At 42.0% G+C, this 17558-nt stretch overlaps 1 protein-coding gene across 1 annotated transcript; it reads left to right on the top strand.

Moving 5' to 3' along the window:
- On the top strand, positions 1-3426 carry LOC311045060 (otolin-1-like; the record flags this gene model as incomplete). Its single annotated transcript, XM_084056872.1, has 4 exons — positions 1-103; positions 330-748; positions 906-995; positions 2708-3426. Exons 2-4 carry the CDS (start codon positions 355-357, stop codon positions 3424-3426), a joined length of 1203 nt encoding a protein of 400 aa, XP_083912998.1. The 5' UTR covers positions 1-103; positions 330-354.
- Between the last annotated feature and the right edge of the window lie 14132 nt (positions 3427-17558).

Here is a 17558-nt window from a genome sequence, read left to right on the forward strand (position 1 = left end):
AGGAGCTGGACTACCATGGTCAATATAAGGACAGCAGTACACAGCAGTACAGTCACCAGATGGAAGGGATGGAATGAATAGTAAACAGCATCAACATCGACAGGTAAGATGGACCTGTCACCTTTGTATGCCATTGCTCAACAAATGCAGCCTTGCATTTGAGATAAGACTTTCTAAAAATCATTCACCGCTGTGATTATAGCCCTGCAATCCGGAACTTGAAATCAAAAACTGGAAGAATTAACCACTATACAGCAGCACTAAATAGCTGTATTTTGAGATTCTTTAAGCTAAGTTTTTGTGTGCTCCCCTGCTCTCCTGTCTTGCAGATAATTGTAGAACAAAGCCATCAGCATGCCGTGTCTTCGCCTAGTCCTCCTGTTGACCACTCTTCTCGTGGTCTTGGCGGCCACACTGACCTCTGGAGCCAGAACCACCCGCTGGCCCAAGCCTCAGACCACCAAGAAGCCTCCTCGACCGGGTGGTGGAGGAGGACCACCGGGTCGCTACAGGCAGACCACCACCACCACCCCGACTCCAGGCAACATGCACACAGATGAGACCACTGAGACCATGATGGAGGCCTACACCCTGTCCTCTACAGACAGCACCACCTACGCCAATGACGCCTACACCGCTGACTTACTGACGGAGCCCATACCACCCCCAGGGCCTGTCCTTGGGAACTTCACCTTGGACTACAGCGAGTGTTTCTTTAACTTCTGCGAGTGCTGCCCACCGATTAAAGGTTTTTGAGTCTTATGAGAGTGATTTAGAGTTTAGACTTGTTTGAATTAACATATCATTTTAAGTTGTACTCCAGTGTGTTCAAGCCCATGTTGGGTTCCCTTCTTCTTCTGTTATGTTCAGAATGCTTTTTTCATTACTTCCATTATCTTCCTCAGGGCCACCAGGCGAGAAGGGTGATCCTGGACCAAGGGGGCTCCCTGGTGGGTTTGGTATTCCTGTATCTACTGGACTGGAGGGAGGGAAAGGTGGGTGATCAGTGGCGTGCACAGACATTTTGAGGGGCAGGTGCTCAAGTAAATTATCCTTTTTTTTGTTTACTTGGTCTGCTCTTTTTTCCCTCTACACCTATACCTCTTTGCCAAAAATAGCCGATCTACAAGCCCACAACGCCTCGCAGCGCGAGGCGTTGTGGGCTGCTATTTTTGGCTAAAGTTCTCCTCAGAAAAAAAAATCACATAAAGATTTGGCGGACCCCCTGTAGTAGCTCTGAGGACCCCCTAGGGGTCCCGGACCCCCTGTTGAAGACCCCTGCTGTAAACTGAAAAAAAAAACTTTTCCTTTTATTTTTTTCAAAAGGGCACTTCTGGTCAAGAGGGCAAAGGGCAGGTGCTCTAGCACCACCTAGAGTCTATCTGTGCACGTCCCTGTGGGTGATAATAACACATTCAGTTAACTTCATTCTCTCAGACTCAGAGAGACTTTAGACAAAGAGGCTGACTGGTATTTGCTTTGGCTCTGTCACATGACATGACATACGCAGCCAGTCACAGCAAACAGAATATCTCTATGGGTTACGCACAGAAGAATGAGTGGACAGACCAAAAACTATAGTTATATTATGTTCTGTTTTAGGTCAAGTGGTTAAAACAAAATGGCATTACATTTTACATTTAGGATATTTTGATTACGTTCATCTTGTACTGAATATTTATACAATAAATTAGTACCTCAGTATGAGTAATCATGACACTATATACTTTCTTGTTCTTCCTCAATGATTACTTTTACTTGTACTTGATCCATTGTTATTTGAATGTAACAAATTACAATACTTTTGCTGGTGTACAGTTTTTGGCTCCTCTACCCATTTCTGGAAGAAGATTTAGGTATAGGGGCTTGATAGCAGGGTAATAGTGTTATGTTGTTGATTATATCTATATAATACTATATAATGTATGCCAAAACCTATCCATATGTATATATTCGATCAATTTGAGCAAATGTTTTACTTATTTATAATATATTGTTTAACTTATCATAAAATAATATGGTTTAAATATGCATAAAGAAATCCCTCGAATTATCAATGTGTCACTACATTTTCTTTCTTTTTCTAAAGATATTTTTCTGGGCTTTTTGGCCTTTATTCACAATCCTACAGTAGAGACAGACAGGAAATAGGGAGAGACAGATGGGGAGAGACACGCAGCAAAGATCATAGGGAACGGTACTCGAACCCGCAATGCACTGTCAGGCTACTTTGGAGCCTAGGTGCCCGGAACGCCACGCCAGCAGTCCCGGCCGTCACTACATTTTTTGTTCCTCAGGTGTAAAAGGTGTACAAGGACTTGCAGGGATCGCTGGGGCTCCTGGAGGTGCAGGGAAAGGTGAGGGGGCCATGCCGGTAGTCCAGATGTCAAAAACATAGTCGAAATCGAAATACCCCCAGCTTGATTCCAGCTGCATTGCGTGTCTTTCTCCTTCTATCTCTCAACCATCCTATCTAAATAAAGAAAACTGCCTCATAAAAAACTATGAAGTCGTCCACAAAGCTAGATCTGTACTTGCTAGTGAGTAATATAGGCGTTAGAAGGTCTGTGTAAATTAAACTGATGTAGATATGTTAATAATACTTCTTTTGCAGGCTAATGTGTATTATCAGTTCAAATGTTAGTTAGTTGACCAAATAGTTTCAGGAAAGTATTTCTTGCTGTAAGACAAATACCTCTCCACTCAGGTGACCCAGGCCTTAAAGGAGAGCCTGGTTTGAAAGGCGACCCAGGAGCTCCGGGACACAATGGGACGGCGGGGACCCCTGGACAGAAGGGGGAGTGTTTGTTAGCGAGAGGTGATCCAGGCCCCCCAGGATTGAATGGAACTAACGGTACACAGGGTGAGAGAGGAGGAAAGGGGGAGCCCGGAGCTAGGGGCCCCCCAGGAGGAAGAGGCTTGCCGGGTCCGAAGGGGGAGAGAGGTGGTAAAGGTGGACGCGGGGCACGGGGTCCAAAAGGCCCCCCTGGTGAGAATCCAGAGCCAGTCCGGTCTGCCTTCAGCGTGGGCCTGTTCCCCAGCAAGTCTTTCCCACCACCTGGTCTGCCAGTGAAATTTGACAAGATCTTTTACAATGGGGAGGGCCACTGGGACCCAAGTATCAGCAAGTTTAATGTTACATACTCTGGGGTTTATGTGTTCACCTACCACATCACTGTACGCAACCGCCCCCTGCGTGCCGCCCTGGTGGTTAACGGAGTGCGGAAGCTGCGGACACGTGATTCGCTGTATGGCCAGGACATTGATCAAGCATCCAACCTGGGCATACTGCAGCTCACTGCCGGCGATCAGGTGTGGCTGGAGACACTGAGGGACTGGAATGGAGTCTACTCCAGTAGCGAGGATGACAGCACGTTCTCTGGCTTCCTGCTTTTCACTGACCCCATGGTTTTGCCATTGGAATGAGTCCAGATTTGTTTTTACTCCACTAGACAGCACAGTCTTCCGCCTGTTTGCACTACTACTGTCAAATCAATGTGACTCAAGTAAATATCACTGCTGCCTCCATGCCTGCTTGCTGCTTTTATGCTAATCAGAGTAATTACTACTTTGCTCGCTCTGCTATTTGATAATGAATGAGGTTTGGCTGTATGGCTCTGCAACATTTTAATGCTTTCTGACAAAGTAATAAAGACTCCTATCCTTCAAATGCACCACATTTGTTGTTTTGAGTTGTTATTTCCAGTGGTAGAACAACTAAGGACATTTAAGTACTTTTACTTTACTTGAGTACCGTATGTCAATTGTTCAATACTTCTACTCCACTACATCTCAGAGGCAAATATTGTACTTTTTCTCTTTCTGTGACGCACGCGGAGCTGCCTCTCGCATGAGCAGACCGCATTACTTCCAGCACGGTTTATTTCTCATAAGCACACTGCAGAAACAACTATAGCTGGTATGTTGTATATAATGCCCACAAGAGGGCGTTAACAGCTAATGTTTGGTATAGAGGTGCTGAATGTGGAGTTACCATTGGTGCTATTAAAATCACATTTCAATTGCCAAATTGGATATCAATTATTCTTATATGTCAGATTGTGTGAAGGTAACACATTTTAAAATCAATCCGATGAAAACGTTTTAAGTTATCAAATTATTATTATTATCATTATCACCATTCTCTGCTTGTTCCACCCACCTACCTCCCACTTGACCGTACCACCAACCGACCCTACTAGGCGCAAAGCTCCAGTAGGCATCGATCTCTGATTTATTGGAACTCACATGCTTCCCCACCACTGCAAGGTGGTGATCCGAGGAAAAGTCTAGCGTTCCTATTCTGGGCATGTCATAACAGGCAAGCATTTGGCAAAAATATCAGATCTACAAGCTCACAGCTTGTAGATTGCCTATTTTTGCTGTCTGATGTACAACTAAGTAGGGTTTAAATGGTTAGCTATAATTAACGCTATAACATGCCACTACCAGTACCCACATATGTACCCAATAGAGTTCTCAACGGGCCTGATAATTAAGGCCCGGCCCTAACTGGGCCCTAAGTAGGCTGGCCCGAACAGGGCCCGGCCCGAACAATTGCCTATAAGCCCAAAACCCACCCCCCCACCCCCCGCAAAAAAAAGGTTTCATGGAACCCGAGGCTTGGCCCGGCCCGACCAATTAGCATAAGCTTTCGTCCCAGCCCGGGCCCGACAATGTCAGGTCGGGTAGGGTCGGGTTCGGGCAGAATTTGAGAACTCTGGTACGCACCAGTCTCCACACACCACTCCTCATGGATACAGAGACATAAGTCACAAGGTAGCAACTACAGCTTACCACCTGGAGTTGGAAGAGCCGAAGTTGATAGCAGACTTCTACCTCATTACTGTCAACATGTCGGCCCTCAACAAGATATTTAGCCTACCTCACCAGATCGCTCTTAAGTAAAATGTGCTCACCCGATGTCTGCTGTAGTGACAACACAGCAGCCTTTGAGTGATTCGCCCTGCATGTTCAGTCATAGGTTGGCCTACTGAAAACCTTTGGCACAAGGTTCCAGGTTTGGAACACTGTAGTGGGTCTCATAGTCTGCCTACTGAGCAAACTGCCCCCAAAGTAACAAGCAGACTTAGTTACTGTACACTAGTTTGGCAAAAAAAGATACAAGACCTAGGCACTCTTGTGGAAAAATGGAAAAGCCTTTATTAAATTGACATGGCAAGAATAAAGAATAATGTACCTCCAAGTTGCGGCACACAGCCTTCATCAGGGTCACTTTGTACCAATTCTACCAAAGAGCAGCTTGTGTTGGGATTTGTATACTTTGCCACAAAGACATGCTCCTTTTTCTCTGTTTTTCCAGACTTACTGTATGTTGACGCAGGGTTAATCAGCCAGTGACTGTCCCCACCCTACAGTGGCTACACAGTATTAATCCTGGTGTGAGGATGGTACCTCGTGATATCAACTGCTGTGCCTTGTCATATCAACTGTGGCCTGTACCTTGTGAATCAATGCAGAGCGAATAGCCGAATACAGGAGGAAGCCTATAGTAGAGGCCCGAGGGACTCCAATAAACTAAGGGTTACAGGGTTTAAGTTTAAACTTCTCTGGAGCATCATATGACACCTTTAATAATTATGATTTATGACTTTACTTATCATACCTTCTGGGCCATGGCATGACATTATTATTGACTTTAATAATGATACTAATTAGACCAGTTTATATCCCACAGGGGAAATTCCGTTTTTGAGAGTGCATATCAAGTGAGTGCAGCGGGGTTACGTCACGTGTCATACTCAGGCTGCTTCCCTCAGGTCTCTAACCATTCAGCTATGGCTGCGCCAGGGAGGCTGCTTTTAGTTCATGGAACAGAATCCCAGTAGATTAGTAATGATACACAGGGTGATGTAAAATAGCATCAATGAAACTACAGCACATACAGCAGGTCCAGTCCTAGGCCGGACTTCCTCTGTAACTCACCAAGCAAAACATACAGTGGAATTAGAGACGAATGACTGGAACATTTTGATCCAGACAGTTCTGCTGATCCAGCAGCCTGTGTTTCTCATGAACCTAATTCCAGATACTATTAGATAATAGATAGTATCTAATTTAATAATATCTAATTTCCACATTTTTTCCACTTCCAATTTCGAGACTATAATGGTATTTGCTTTTTCCCTTACTTTTTCTGTCCAATCAGTAATTCTGACATGAATGAAAACAAACCAACTGGCACTACAGGGAAGTTAAAAAAGATGCCTTTGCACAATAATAAACCTCCCCTCTTTATCTGTAAGTATTTTTGACTATTTGAACATGATATCAACACGATGGTTGCACTTCAACTCCTTGCAGTAACTTTTGAGTGATGCATTTAGGAAAAGCCACCTATAGTCTACTGTGGTCTTTCAGAAGGAGGTGGGTTTCCTGCAAGTAAACTATCTCTACTTTCTATTTGGAGATGTGAGCAAATATTTAACTTTAGCAAATATTAATAGTATTACCTCTGCTAACCATTCCCTGTTCTTTTCAAGGGGCTCCCTGGCACACATGAAACAATATTAATGAAATAAAACAAAAAATATATAATGATACAAATAAAAACAAAAACTATCATTATTAACATTATCTTATCAAAAAAGGAAATTCTCCTTTATCAAAGGTTCACTCTTACTGGAGTTACTGGAGTCACTGGTTTTATAGTCTATATTCAATGTAAACACAAATCAAATTCAAAATGCAAAACTAATGCAAATAATATGAATGGTCTATTCAAACACTCCACCAGCTAGGATTGCCTATATCCAGGGTCCTAAATCAGAATGGAATATGAAAAATGGGACATATTGATCACATGAGTCGAGAGACAATGTGTACCAAAGGCAAAATGGCGGAAAATCTAGTCTGGTACAAATGGCCGGGGCCTACATTGGTCATGAGCCAAGGAATCCATGGAAAAAATCTTTGATTGAAAATGTAAAGCTGCCTGTTATAGTGCCACAACAAGGCCGATTTGAAAAATCTCTTATAGTCCTTCTAACCTATAAATTCACAAAATCTCTGTGTGAGATCACCTAATATGGGCATAAAGGGGTCAAATAGAAGGTTAAAACATCCACACAATGGTTTAAAGCTCCCAAACAATTGTAGTAATGGCACAACGTTTCAACCTTATAGGTCTTTGTTACATCCAAGGGTTCTTTATTTCTATCATTGTATGGATTACTATAAATGGCAGTTATATGGCAGTCCCACTGACTCCTGCTTATTCAGCTTAGGATCTGCATTCAATCAAGAGATGGACCAATCAGAGGACGCCTTCCTCCCCTACTTAAGAGCTGGCAGCACCTGTGTGCTTTGACAGTGTGTGGTAGTTTCAGTGCTGCTGCATGCTGTCCATATCAAGTCAATACTTTGGGTGCTAAAAGTTTTGTAGCCCTCAGTATTGTGTGCGCTCTGTGACACCATATTCAAGTTGCACCCTGTTTAAGTTGAACCTACTGAAGTAGTGTTGAGATTCTAAAGGAGTAAGTTTAACCATAATTCTGAGTTTGTTTGACCACCAGTGCCAGCTTTTTGTGAACCAGCCACCATTTTGTTTCAGTTTAGATTAGAGAAGTTAGTTTATATTAGGGAATTCATGTAATTTTGATTTTGTAGAGGTTAGGTTAAGTAGGGGTTTCAAAGCATAGGTTAGTTTGTTATATTTATTTATTGATTTTGCACTGGGGTCATTTTCCAAGTTTATATAATTTAAGTTTAAATTTGTATTAATGTAAAAACTGTATTATCTGTGTCACTTTCCGAACAACAAAAAGAAAAAGGTCAAAACAATTAAACTACTTTTCACTTGCCAACCTTATGTCACGGTCCTTTCATTCCCTAGACTAAGGATCGTAACAGTCTTCATCAGGCATAAAAGGGTCGCAGACAGACAGATGGGCAATCTGACAAAGGGTACAATGGGTATTGCATAACTGGGTGGGGCATGCATTCCTAACTTGCATCGTTCCTGGGTCTAGTCTAAATGAATGAGGAGAAAATTATTTTAGCTACAGAGACGTTACGGCCTATTACGTGCAAATATGGGAAGGGAATCGATGTCACATGAGTGTGTTGGGAGGTGCAAAGGTGCTTCTTTCTTTCATGGATTTGGCTACTTTTTGTGGCCAAGGAGCTTTAACATTTTTTCTTTAAATGATTGTCTCCCAAACTCAATTCTGATGCCTGTGTTGTTTGCACCTACAAGGAAATGGTGGACTAAGCTATGCCACCAAATACCTGTATGTGTCTCTCAAAGAATACTTGGGGCTCCTAATATTCTGTATATTCTTTCTATTAAAATAAATCAAATTTTAGACCTGTGGTTTTTGGGAAAACATTCAAGTCTCCACCCCTCTGCCACTGTGTAAGCGTTAAACTCATTTTAACTCTGTGCATTTGTAAATAGGAAATCATCATGAAATATGCACACTCAAACGTGCAAATAAAACCATTCTGGGCTGACACATGGCATTAAAAGGAATACAGGCATCAAACTACAAAAACGTGAACGTTTATGTCGTTGGATGATGTAATTACCAAAAATACAGTATGTCCAAACCTGTTAGGTTGGTCTACTCTATACCATCAGACTATGGCTGTTTTGGGGGGATATTGTTATTATTATTTTCATTACTTTACTAAATTGTCTTCCAATTTAGTCATTGCCATTTCCCGCATATACTGCTGTCCCTGTCGCTGCCAACCCCCACTGTTGACCAGGGGAGGGTGACGACTACAATGTTACACATGAAGTCACCAGCGACTGACAGCGAGGGAGTTCTCCAGGAGAGCTTAGTGCATGCAGAGTTTCTCGCAGTCACCCAGTATATCTTTCCCTGCTGAACAGGTCCAGGTCGCTGGTGCATGGACACAAACTGCTGCCAGCTTCTCACCCACGACGATCACAACCGTTGGAGCGCCCAGCCATGGCAAGAGGCACCACAGCCAGGTATCAAACCTGGGTTTCTGCCATACTGGGCAAGTTTGCACTACCACACGCACATGCTCTACAGATCTTTATTTAACTTATCCTCTTCAAGGCATTTACACAACAATGATCTAAACAAAGAGTATAAGTATATGTAGTAAAACACAACAATATAATGTTAAACCTAAAGGACATTGATACCAACTCAGTGGCCTTGTGGTTAGAGTGTCCGCTCTGAGATTGGGACTGAGATAGCTGAGTCAGTCTTTAAAATGGCACTCAGCATCAAGGGTTGGACTGGGACAACGGCCAATGGACCCGTTTGTACATCTTTTAAATTATGACTCTAAATTTTCCCTTACTGAAAAGTCACGCAAAGTTTGGCTGGAAGGACTTACTGCAGCCAAAAAGATAATAGTCTTTTAGGGCGGCAGTGGCTCAGGAGGTAGAGTGTCCACTTGGGAACCGGAGTTTGATTCCGGGCTCTCCCAGAGTTAGTGTCGAAGTGTCCTTGAGCAAGACGCTGAACCCCTAATTGCTCCCGATGAGCAGGTTGGTGCCTTGCATGGTTTCCTCCACCATCGGTGTATGAATGTGTGTGTGAATTGATACATGTAGATGCACAATCATTGTAAAGCGCCTTGGATAAAGGCTCTATATAAATGCACCATTTACCATTTAGTCCAATGCTGGAAACCTCCACATGACATATCCAAAACACACTGGCTACGGAGCTTTTTGGACATTGCTTACCTGGAACTGTCTTCAGCAAGAATTAACCATGCTCAACAAGGCACAATTTCACTATGGACGATTTTTATATCAGATCAGAAAAGTCTTCTGACTTATTGATGCAATGGATGTGTTGAGTTGCTCAATTAATAGGATGGTGGAAGGAGGAAGGGTTGTGAATGTACATCAAGCTGCTGCCTCGTGTGAACAAAACAGGAGATAGGCTCCTATATGGGCCACATGGCTCGGAAACCGTTGGTTCCCAAAGCTATTTTCAGATTTACATTAATATTATATTACTTTATGTAAGAACCATCTACATGGAATTCAGCTCAAATAAGCAGCTGAGTAAATAGCCATGAACATTGTTCGGGGCTATTTGCAATCCTTTCCCCAATATTTGTTGAACAGTGGTGTGAGTATATATTTGAGTAGCAAGTCAGATATAAGTAGTTGAGTTGCATGTTGAAAACATCTCATCAACATCATACAAGGTTTTTCTCACGGCCAAGGATTTCCGCCAAACTACTGAAGGTGAGGTCTACTATTACATCAATTAGAGTAGGCTACATTCAGTGATCTTATTACTGTTGGTCATGTACACTGTATCAGACTGGATGGGATACAGAAAACTATTGACAGCTTTTTTTTTAACGTTTTATATTCTTGCAGGAAATGAAGACCCAAACTGTGTTACAGTTCTTTGCTCTGCTGGCCACTATTAATGCCGCAACAACAGTGCATAAGTGGGAAGTGATATCAAGTTATGTACCAGGTAACCAGTTTCATAAGATGTCACTTCATGTGACATGATGTTATGCCATGTCACTGTCACTTAAAGTATTGTCATGTGTAAACCTGGCATAAACACACACATTTGTTAAGGATGATTTGACCCATGTACACAGCACCTTAAAGGCAAATCAAAGTGTGCCATCATTATTTAGCTATTTTTATCTTGCTTCCTTTCTTTTGTTGTTGCCACAATGTCAAGGAGCCGAAACCAAAGAAATCGAGAAGCCTGTGTATAACGTTGTGGAGACGTTTGGAGGAAATAGCAAAGGAGCCAACTGCGTCTTTCCCTTTGTGTACTGGGGAAAGACATATACAAGCTGTACCTCAGCTGGACGCAAGGATGGCTACCGCTGGTGTGCCACCACTTCCAACTATGACACGGACAAGAAATATGGATTCTGTCCCACTGGACGTGAGTGCCAGCATAGCCATGCAGCATGAATAATTATTGCACCTTGCTGTCACAATGGCTTGATCCCTTATTGTTGTCTAATTTATGTTGATAGTGTGGGAGCCAAGTTATGAATATGTGTATAGTTCATTAATAAGTGCTATACTTTGTTTGCTAAAATGTTGGTATTTTCGCTTCACATTTTGGCCTATAACTCTTGAACCATACGTCATACTCAGTGGTGTGTTCTACCGTGGTACGCTGTATACGCCGTATGGCCTGCAGATTTTATTCGTCGCCACCGTATACATTCAAAAACAGTTGGAAACGGCGTATCTGATACGTTGATACGCATCTGATACGCTGCACCCAGGAGTGGCTGGGTTGGGGGCGCAGCAATACAAACAGCAAGAATGTGGTCTGACCGTCTGACTAGTCTAACTCTGAGGTGAAGGCTTATCACATGTGTGGCGATTGTTCTTGAGGTGATAATGAATGGCTACTGAATTGAGTACTTCATTAGTATTGAAATTGCGTGTCATAGCACAGCAAAATCTTGAATCTTCAATACAGTTTGTGTCTTCAATGCCAAGTTAATACTATTCTGTAATAGATACAGGAAGGCTCGCTGTTAACACTGCTATTATATCTGATAAGCCTAACCGGCATTTATTTATAACAATCCTTGCACTTCTATGGTAATAAATAAAAATAAAAAAAAGCATCCAAGGCTAAAAGCAGCTCCGAAATGGTTGAGTTACAGGGTGATTAACATTAGTAGAAAAACAGTACAAAGCATATTGTAAGTGCACTCAGTGTTACTGTGAAACTGGGCCTGAGTGGGCCTGGCCGAGTTTGTGCGGGGCAATTTTTTTACATTAATTTATTATACGCGCGCGCGTGCGTGCCGTGCGTGTGGGAGGAACTAGGGGGGGGATTGTTATAGTATACCCTCCAAAAAAATCTAGAACACACCACTGGTCATACTCGTACAATCAAAACGTTTACAGGTACTGCCCATGTGTGCCAGACTACATTTTCCGTCATATGATCAAGAGGTATCAGTCAGATTCCATAAGATTGGATTTGTGGGCCCTAATTGTTGTATGTATGTTTGACAGTGACGACTGGCGGAAATGCTGGAGGAAAGCCCTGCCACTTGCCCTTTCAGTATGGAGATGAATACTTTTACTCCTGTACCAGAAGGGGACGTACAGATGGCAGGCTGTGGTGCGCTACCGATTTCGACTATGGTCGTCATGAATGGAAATGGGGCTTCTGTCGTCACAGGGGTGAGTAAAGCCTAATTTATGTGTGGGCAATTAGACACGTTGGACATGTTTCTGCAAGTAAGTAGGACACCCGGACACACTCCGCCGATGGACACACAAACTAGGGTCGTTATTTTGAATTGTGTAGTGAAGATTGTAGTAAATATTATAGGTGGTGAAAGTTAAATGTTTTGGCTAAAATAAAAGGTTAAAGCTCTATATTCTCCACTATATAGTGTTTGTTCATCTCTCCAGCTCTTTAGTAAACAGAAAATGCATTTGTAGGTGGGACACCAATTTCGTCCAATCAGGAGAGAGAACCCATTTATCAGCTTCAATTGTATAGTGTCCCAGTTTTGTCTGCTCTTTTTAATCATTTCCAATTTAACATACTCTTTCTGTTAATGTTTTGTGCTAATACATAAAACTCAATATAAACTCAGAAGTTAAAGCTGCAATATGTAACTTTCCTCTTCTGTCCCCGATTTGAACCCGGTTTCCTGCGCAAGTGCTGACATTTTTTACATTGAGCTAATAGAGCCTGCCTGTTTGCTCAGTGGATGAATTGAATCTTGACCATCAGGTCTAAATTCATGTCATCCTGTGCATAGGTGAGACATGACCTTTGACACGGTCTAAATGTCTTAATAGTTGAGCAGGTAGATAAAATACAATCTTAATCAAAATGATTTGTTTTGTATTAACATGTTTATGTGCTTCTTCCACAGCTTGAGGAGCAACTTGTTAGAACACATGACGGAATATCATCAATTCATTGTCATTAATAATACAATGTTTCTTCATCATTTGATTCATTGAGGCCTATTTGTGACCCTCAAATAAAAATCATGTCATGCAACTTGTAGCTTGTCTTATTTTTCCATGATGAACATGCTGGACAAAAGAACATTTCCAAAGAACATAATTATAATGGCACATGCCTTGAGGAACAGAGGAAAAAAGGCACTGATATACAACCCAGTGCAAGTAAATTCATTCTAGTTTAGGTCGATTGCATACTAATATAACATTTGTTACCTGCAGCTATTTGTGGCAACAATGTGTAAAATATCTTCTATTAGTCAAGCCCTGGTCCTAATTGGTTTGATGCTTTTTGATGATGATTTTGGAATCACTCGTTTCTTGTTCTATGGATTTTCTTCTTCTCTGTGATGTAGTGTGATGAAGATCAAAATATCACTATCAAAGAAGAATGAAACCCTAAGCATCTTTTCTGCCATCTAAAGGTTAAACACCATCTAGATGGCGACCTAAAATGAGTTAACAAAACTAATATAAGGTCAATCAGAGACGGATTGGTCAAATATTCAACTTCATGCAGGCCGGATTACTTTTTTCTAAGACTTTGAAGGAATTTATTAAAAGGTGTCCTTTTTTGAGAAATGCAAGTTATCACTATATTGACATTTATGAAATGTCAATATATCTTTGACCTTTGGCCACCAAATTAAAATAATTTCATCCTTGAGTCCATACATAATGAAATTCCCACAAGGTGTTCTTGAGAAATTGCTTCATGAGAAGGTGATGGCTGTGAGTGATCATGGTGATCTTGACCTTTCACCACCAAAACCTTCACGTGTGGATGTGTGCTTAAGCATATCATTTCATCCTATTAGTCATTTGTGTGATTTATTTTTCATAATTAGCATATGAATTCTTGAAAAAAAAACATTACTTGTGAGGTCAGTACACTTTTATTTCTTCTCACTAAACCCATAGTGCAGTAGCCTAACTTGCATGGTGTATGCCTGGGTACCTACCTCTACTCCACTTTGAATCACATGGTTTTGGGTTTGATATCAGACACTGCCAACTAGCATATGAGTAGGATCAAACAGTCTGCAACTCCAGCTGGACTTCCTCTGCATAGGCTATAAGTAATCAAAAATGATGGTGGCATTAGAGACAGATTACTTGAATGAGTTTTATGCACATTTTGATCCAGACAGTTATTCTGATCCACCACCTGTACCATTTATCACTTGCCTTCATCCTCTTGCTATTTTTCCATCTTTCTCCGTTTAGCCTTTTTTCCACTTCCGCTTCCAACTGGCCCTGACATAGAGGTATAATATAACGGGCCCTGACCATTGCTTTGCAGCAGCTATAATTTTCTTCTTTTTCAGGATAGTGATGGTTGTTATAAATCGGCCAATCATATTCCATGATACATATATAAACACAACCTACAAATCCTAAAATAATATCTAATATTTGTCTAATATTTACGTTTTAACACTCGTATTTATTTATATTGACCACCATTTTATTCGTCAATCATGACATAACAACAAAACTGGCACCTGTTACCTGGAAACCTCTTACGTTAGAGCTCCACCTGCTGGTGAAGAGGGTAAACTGTTTGCCGACCATCACTACAGGATACATGCTGCTGTTGCCTGTGTGTGTGTGTGTGTGTGTGTGTGTGTGTGTGTGTGTGTGTGTGTGTGTGTGTGTGTGTGTGTGTGTGTGTGTGTGTGTGTGTGTGTGTGTGTGTGTGTGTGTGTGTGTGTATGTGTGTACATTTATGTATTTCCCTACTACTCGGTGTGAAAATATAAATAACTACCTTGGCGGTGTGCAGTGTAATCTGCTCCCGGCAGGCTGGATCCCCACAGTGAGAGAGTCACTATATTGTACCTGCAGCACCACAGATAACAACTCATTAGCATACTGAATCATTTGGCTGCAAGAGCCACTCTGCCACCCATCTGCAGAGAGCTGATAAACACACACACACACACACGCACACACACACACACACACTCACACTCACACTCACACACGTGCATGCGTGCGCAAGATACACACACACACACACACACACACACACACACACACACACACACACACACACACACACACACACACACACGCATAGAGTGCACAGACACACGGATGCATAGAGTGCACAGACAAATGCAAACTCATAGGCTCACATGTGCACAAATACTTTCATGCACATTCTTTCTCTTTCAATCCCCCATATACACTTCCACGTGTCTGTCTCCCTTGGTTTGGATCCCAGGTCGTGTGTGTGTGTGTGTGTGAGAGAGAGAGAGAGAGAGAGAGAGAGAGAGAGAGAGAGAGAGAGAGAGAAATACAGAAGCAGATAAATGTTTGGCAGGCATCAACCCAGACAGCCTGCCTCTCATTGAGGTCCCAGTGCAGCTAGTCACAAGCACAGGAGTGGTCCCCAAACACCTAAATGTTATCCTGTACTCTGCTCTGCTAGACGCAATCATATTATGAAATTCGTAGGCTAAGAAGTGTAAAATCTGCTGTACAAAGTCTACATACTCTGTAAAATCTTCCATATTAATTTAACTCTAAAATTTGGTTTTATTTGTATACTCTCTCTGTAGTTGAATTAACACTGTGTATTTTAGTACATTTAAGGAAGGTTGGAAATTAGATGTGTAACGGCTACAAAGTACAAGTTTCCAGATTGTGTGAATCTACACTGAGTATGTAGCTGTTTCACACTATGCGCTGCCACGCAGTGCGCAGGCGAGTGCAGAGGAGGCTGTCGAAACCACTTTCACAATGGCAGGATATCCTGTAGGTCACCAAGCCCTGCTGACCTCTGCAGGAAGTTGTCACTTGTTGGGGGGAAGTGAGGATTCCAGTCTCCACTGGGGGAGGTTTTAACCACACAAACCCTAGTGTCTATATTCTGGACATAGGCAAACATTCAGCAAAAATAGCTGATCTACAAGCTCACAACGAGTCGCAATGTGACACGCTGTGAGCTTGTACACCGGCTATTTTCAGCAGACATTTGGTGTTGACTAGAGAGAAAAAATTAGTGGGTAAAGTATGGATCACGGGGATCCCCGGACAATGAAGTATGTAGAGTCTAACATAGCGTATTGTAGACACAAAAGGTGGCAACCAGTTACATGTTTCATCATGTGCCCTCACCATGCATTCTATTATACTAACCCCCTAATTTTGCCCATTCCCCATTGCTGCCTTTTGAGTAGCCCCTACGGAACCTCTCCCTCCGCTGTACGCTGTATAGCTCCGAGATGAGGTCCCTCGTTAGTTACTGCCGTCTGTTTTCGAAATGGTCGCACGTCGTCCACTTTACATGTTTCTTACCCCTTTCTGCACATCGTATCCAAAAAGTAAAGCATTTCCGCCACTCTCTCAGATGTTTGAAGTTTTAACGCGCCATAAAAGCTATCCGACGGATTGAAGAAAGTATTTAATTTGCCTCGGTTTTCATCCGGTTCCATAATATTTTGCATTAGAAGATGCAATTCAACATTTGACCAGTAGGGTAAGCAGTAATGTTATCTCTACGGGCGCAACTCTTGTGCAATGTCTTAAAAACCATGTAACCGGATGAAAACCGAGGCAAATTAAATACTTTCTTCAACCCACTGGATGGCTTTTATGGCGCGTTAAAACTTCAAACATCTGAGAGAGTGGCGGAAATGCTTTACTTTTTGGATACGATGTGCAGAAAGGGGTAAGAAACATGTAAAGTGGACGACGTGCGACCATTTCGAAAACAGACGGCAGTAACTAACGAGGAACCTCATCTCGGAGCTATACAGCGGAGGGAGAGGTTCCGTCGGAGCTACCTTTTGAGGCTTTTAAAGAGGGTTCAAGTGTGTATCTTACCTGCTACTTTTTAACTTTAGTTTACTTATTTTTTTGTGTTTCGTTTTATTTCATTACAGTCCATAATTATCCTTAATTATTAACTTGTATTGTATTGCTGTTCTTAGCACACTACTGCGGAACATGCCACACAAACATTTCACTGCTTGTAACTGTATGATTGAGTGACAAATAAACCCTATGTGATTATCTTGATCCACTGGTCTGGGTTATGTAATCATGTGTCAGAGAATGTGAAGTACAACATGAGCTTATTGTTCAATTAAAGTAGGATAAAGGATACAGTTTGTGTATCAGATACAACACAAATCTTTCCACTCCATGTTTTATTCAAGTTTTGTATAAAATTCATTGACTTAACATTGGATATATTTATAGTTACATCTATCATACAACAAACATGTCATTACCAAACATACAATGTCCTTTTTGCTGTGATTCATAAAATACCAAAGTGACCAAAGGTACCAAGATAGGCTACTAGTTTCTGCTGAAAAAGCAGAACATCCAACAACAGTGAGCAATACGTAACTGTCTGAAAAATGCTGGTGTTGTTATGATCTTAACTGTGTGTGTGTGTGTGTGTGTGTGTGTGTGTGTGTGTGTGTGTGTGTGTGTGTGTGTGTGTGTGTGTGTGTGTGTGTGTGTGTGTGTGTGTGTGCGTGCGCACGTGTGTGTACACATGCACATGCGGAGTGGTGAATGTGTGCTCAAGCATTATATGCATGTATGTATGACTGCATATGCAACTGTACGTGTGTGTGTGTGTGTG

This window comes from Gymnoscopelus microlampas (genome assembly GCF_963454915.1).
Source record: "Gymnoscopelus microlampas genome assembly, chromosome: 5".
Taxonomy (NCBI): domain Eukaryota; kingdom Metazoa; phylum Chordata; class Actinopteri; order Myctophiformes; family Myctophidae; genus Gymnoscopelus; species Gymnoscopelus microlampas.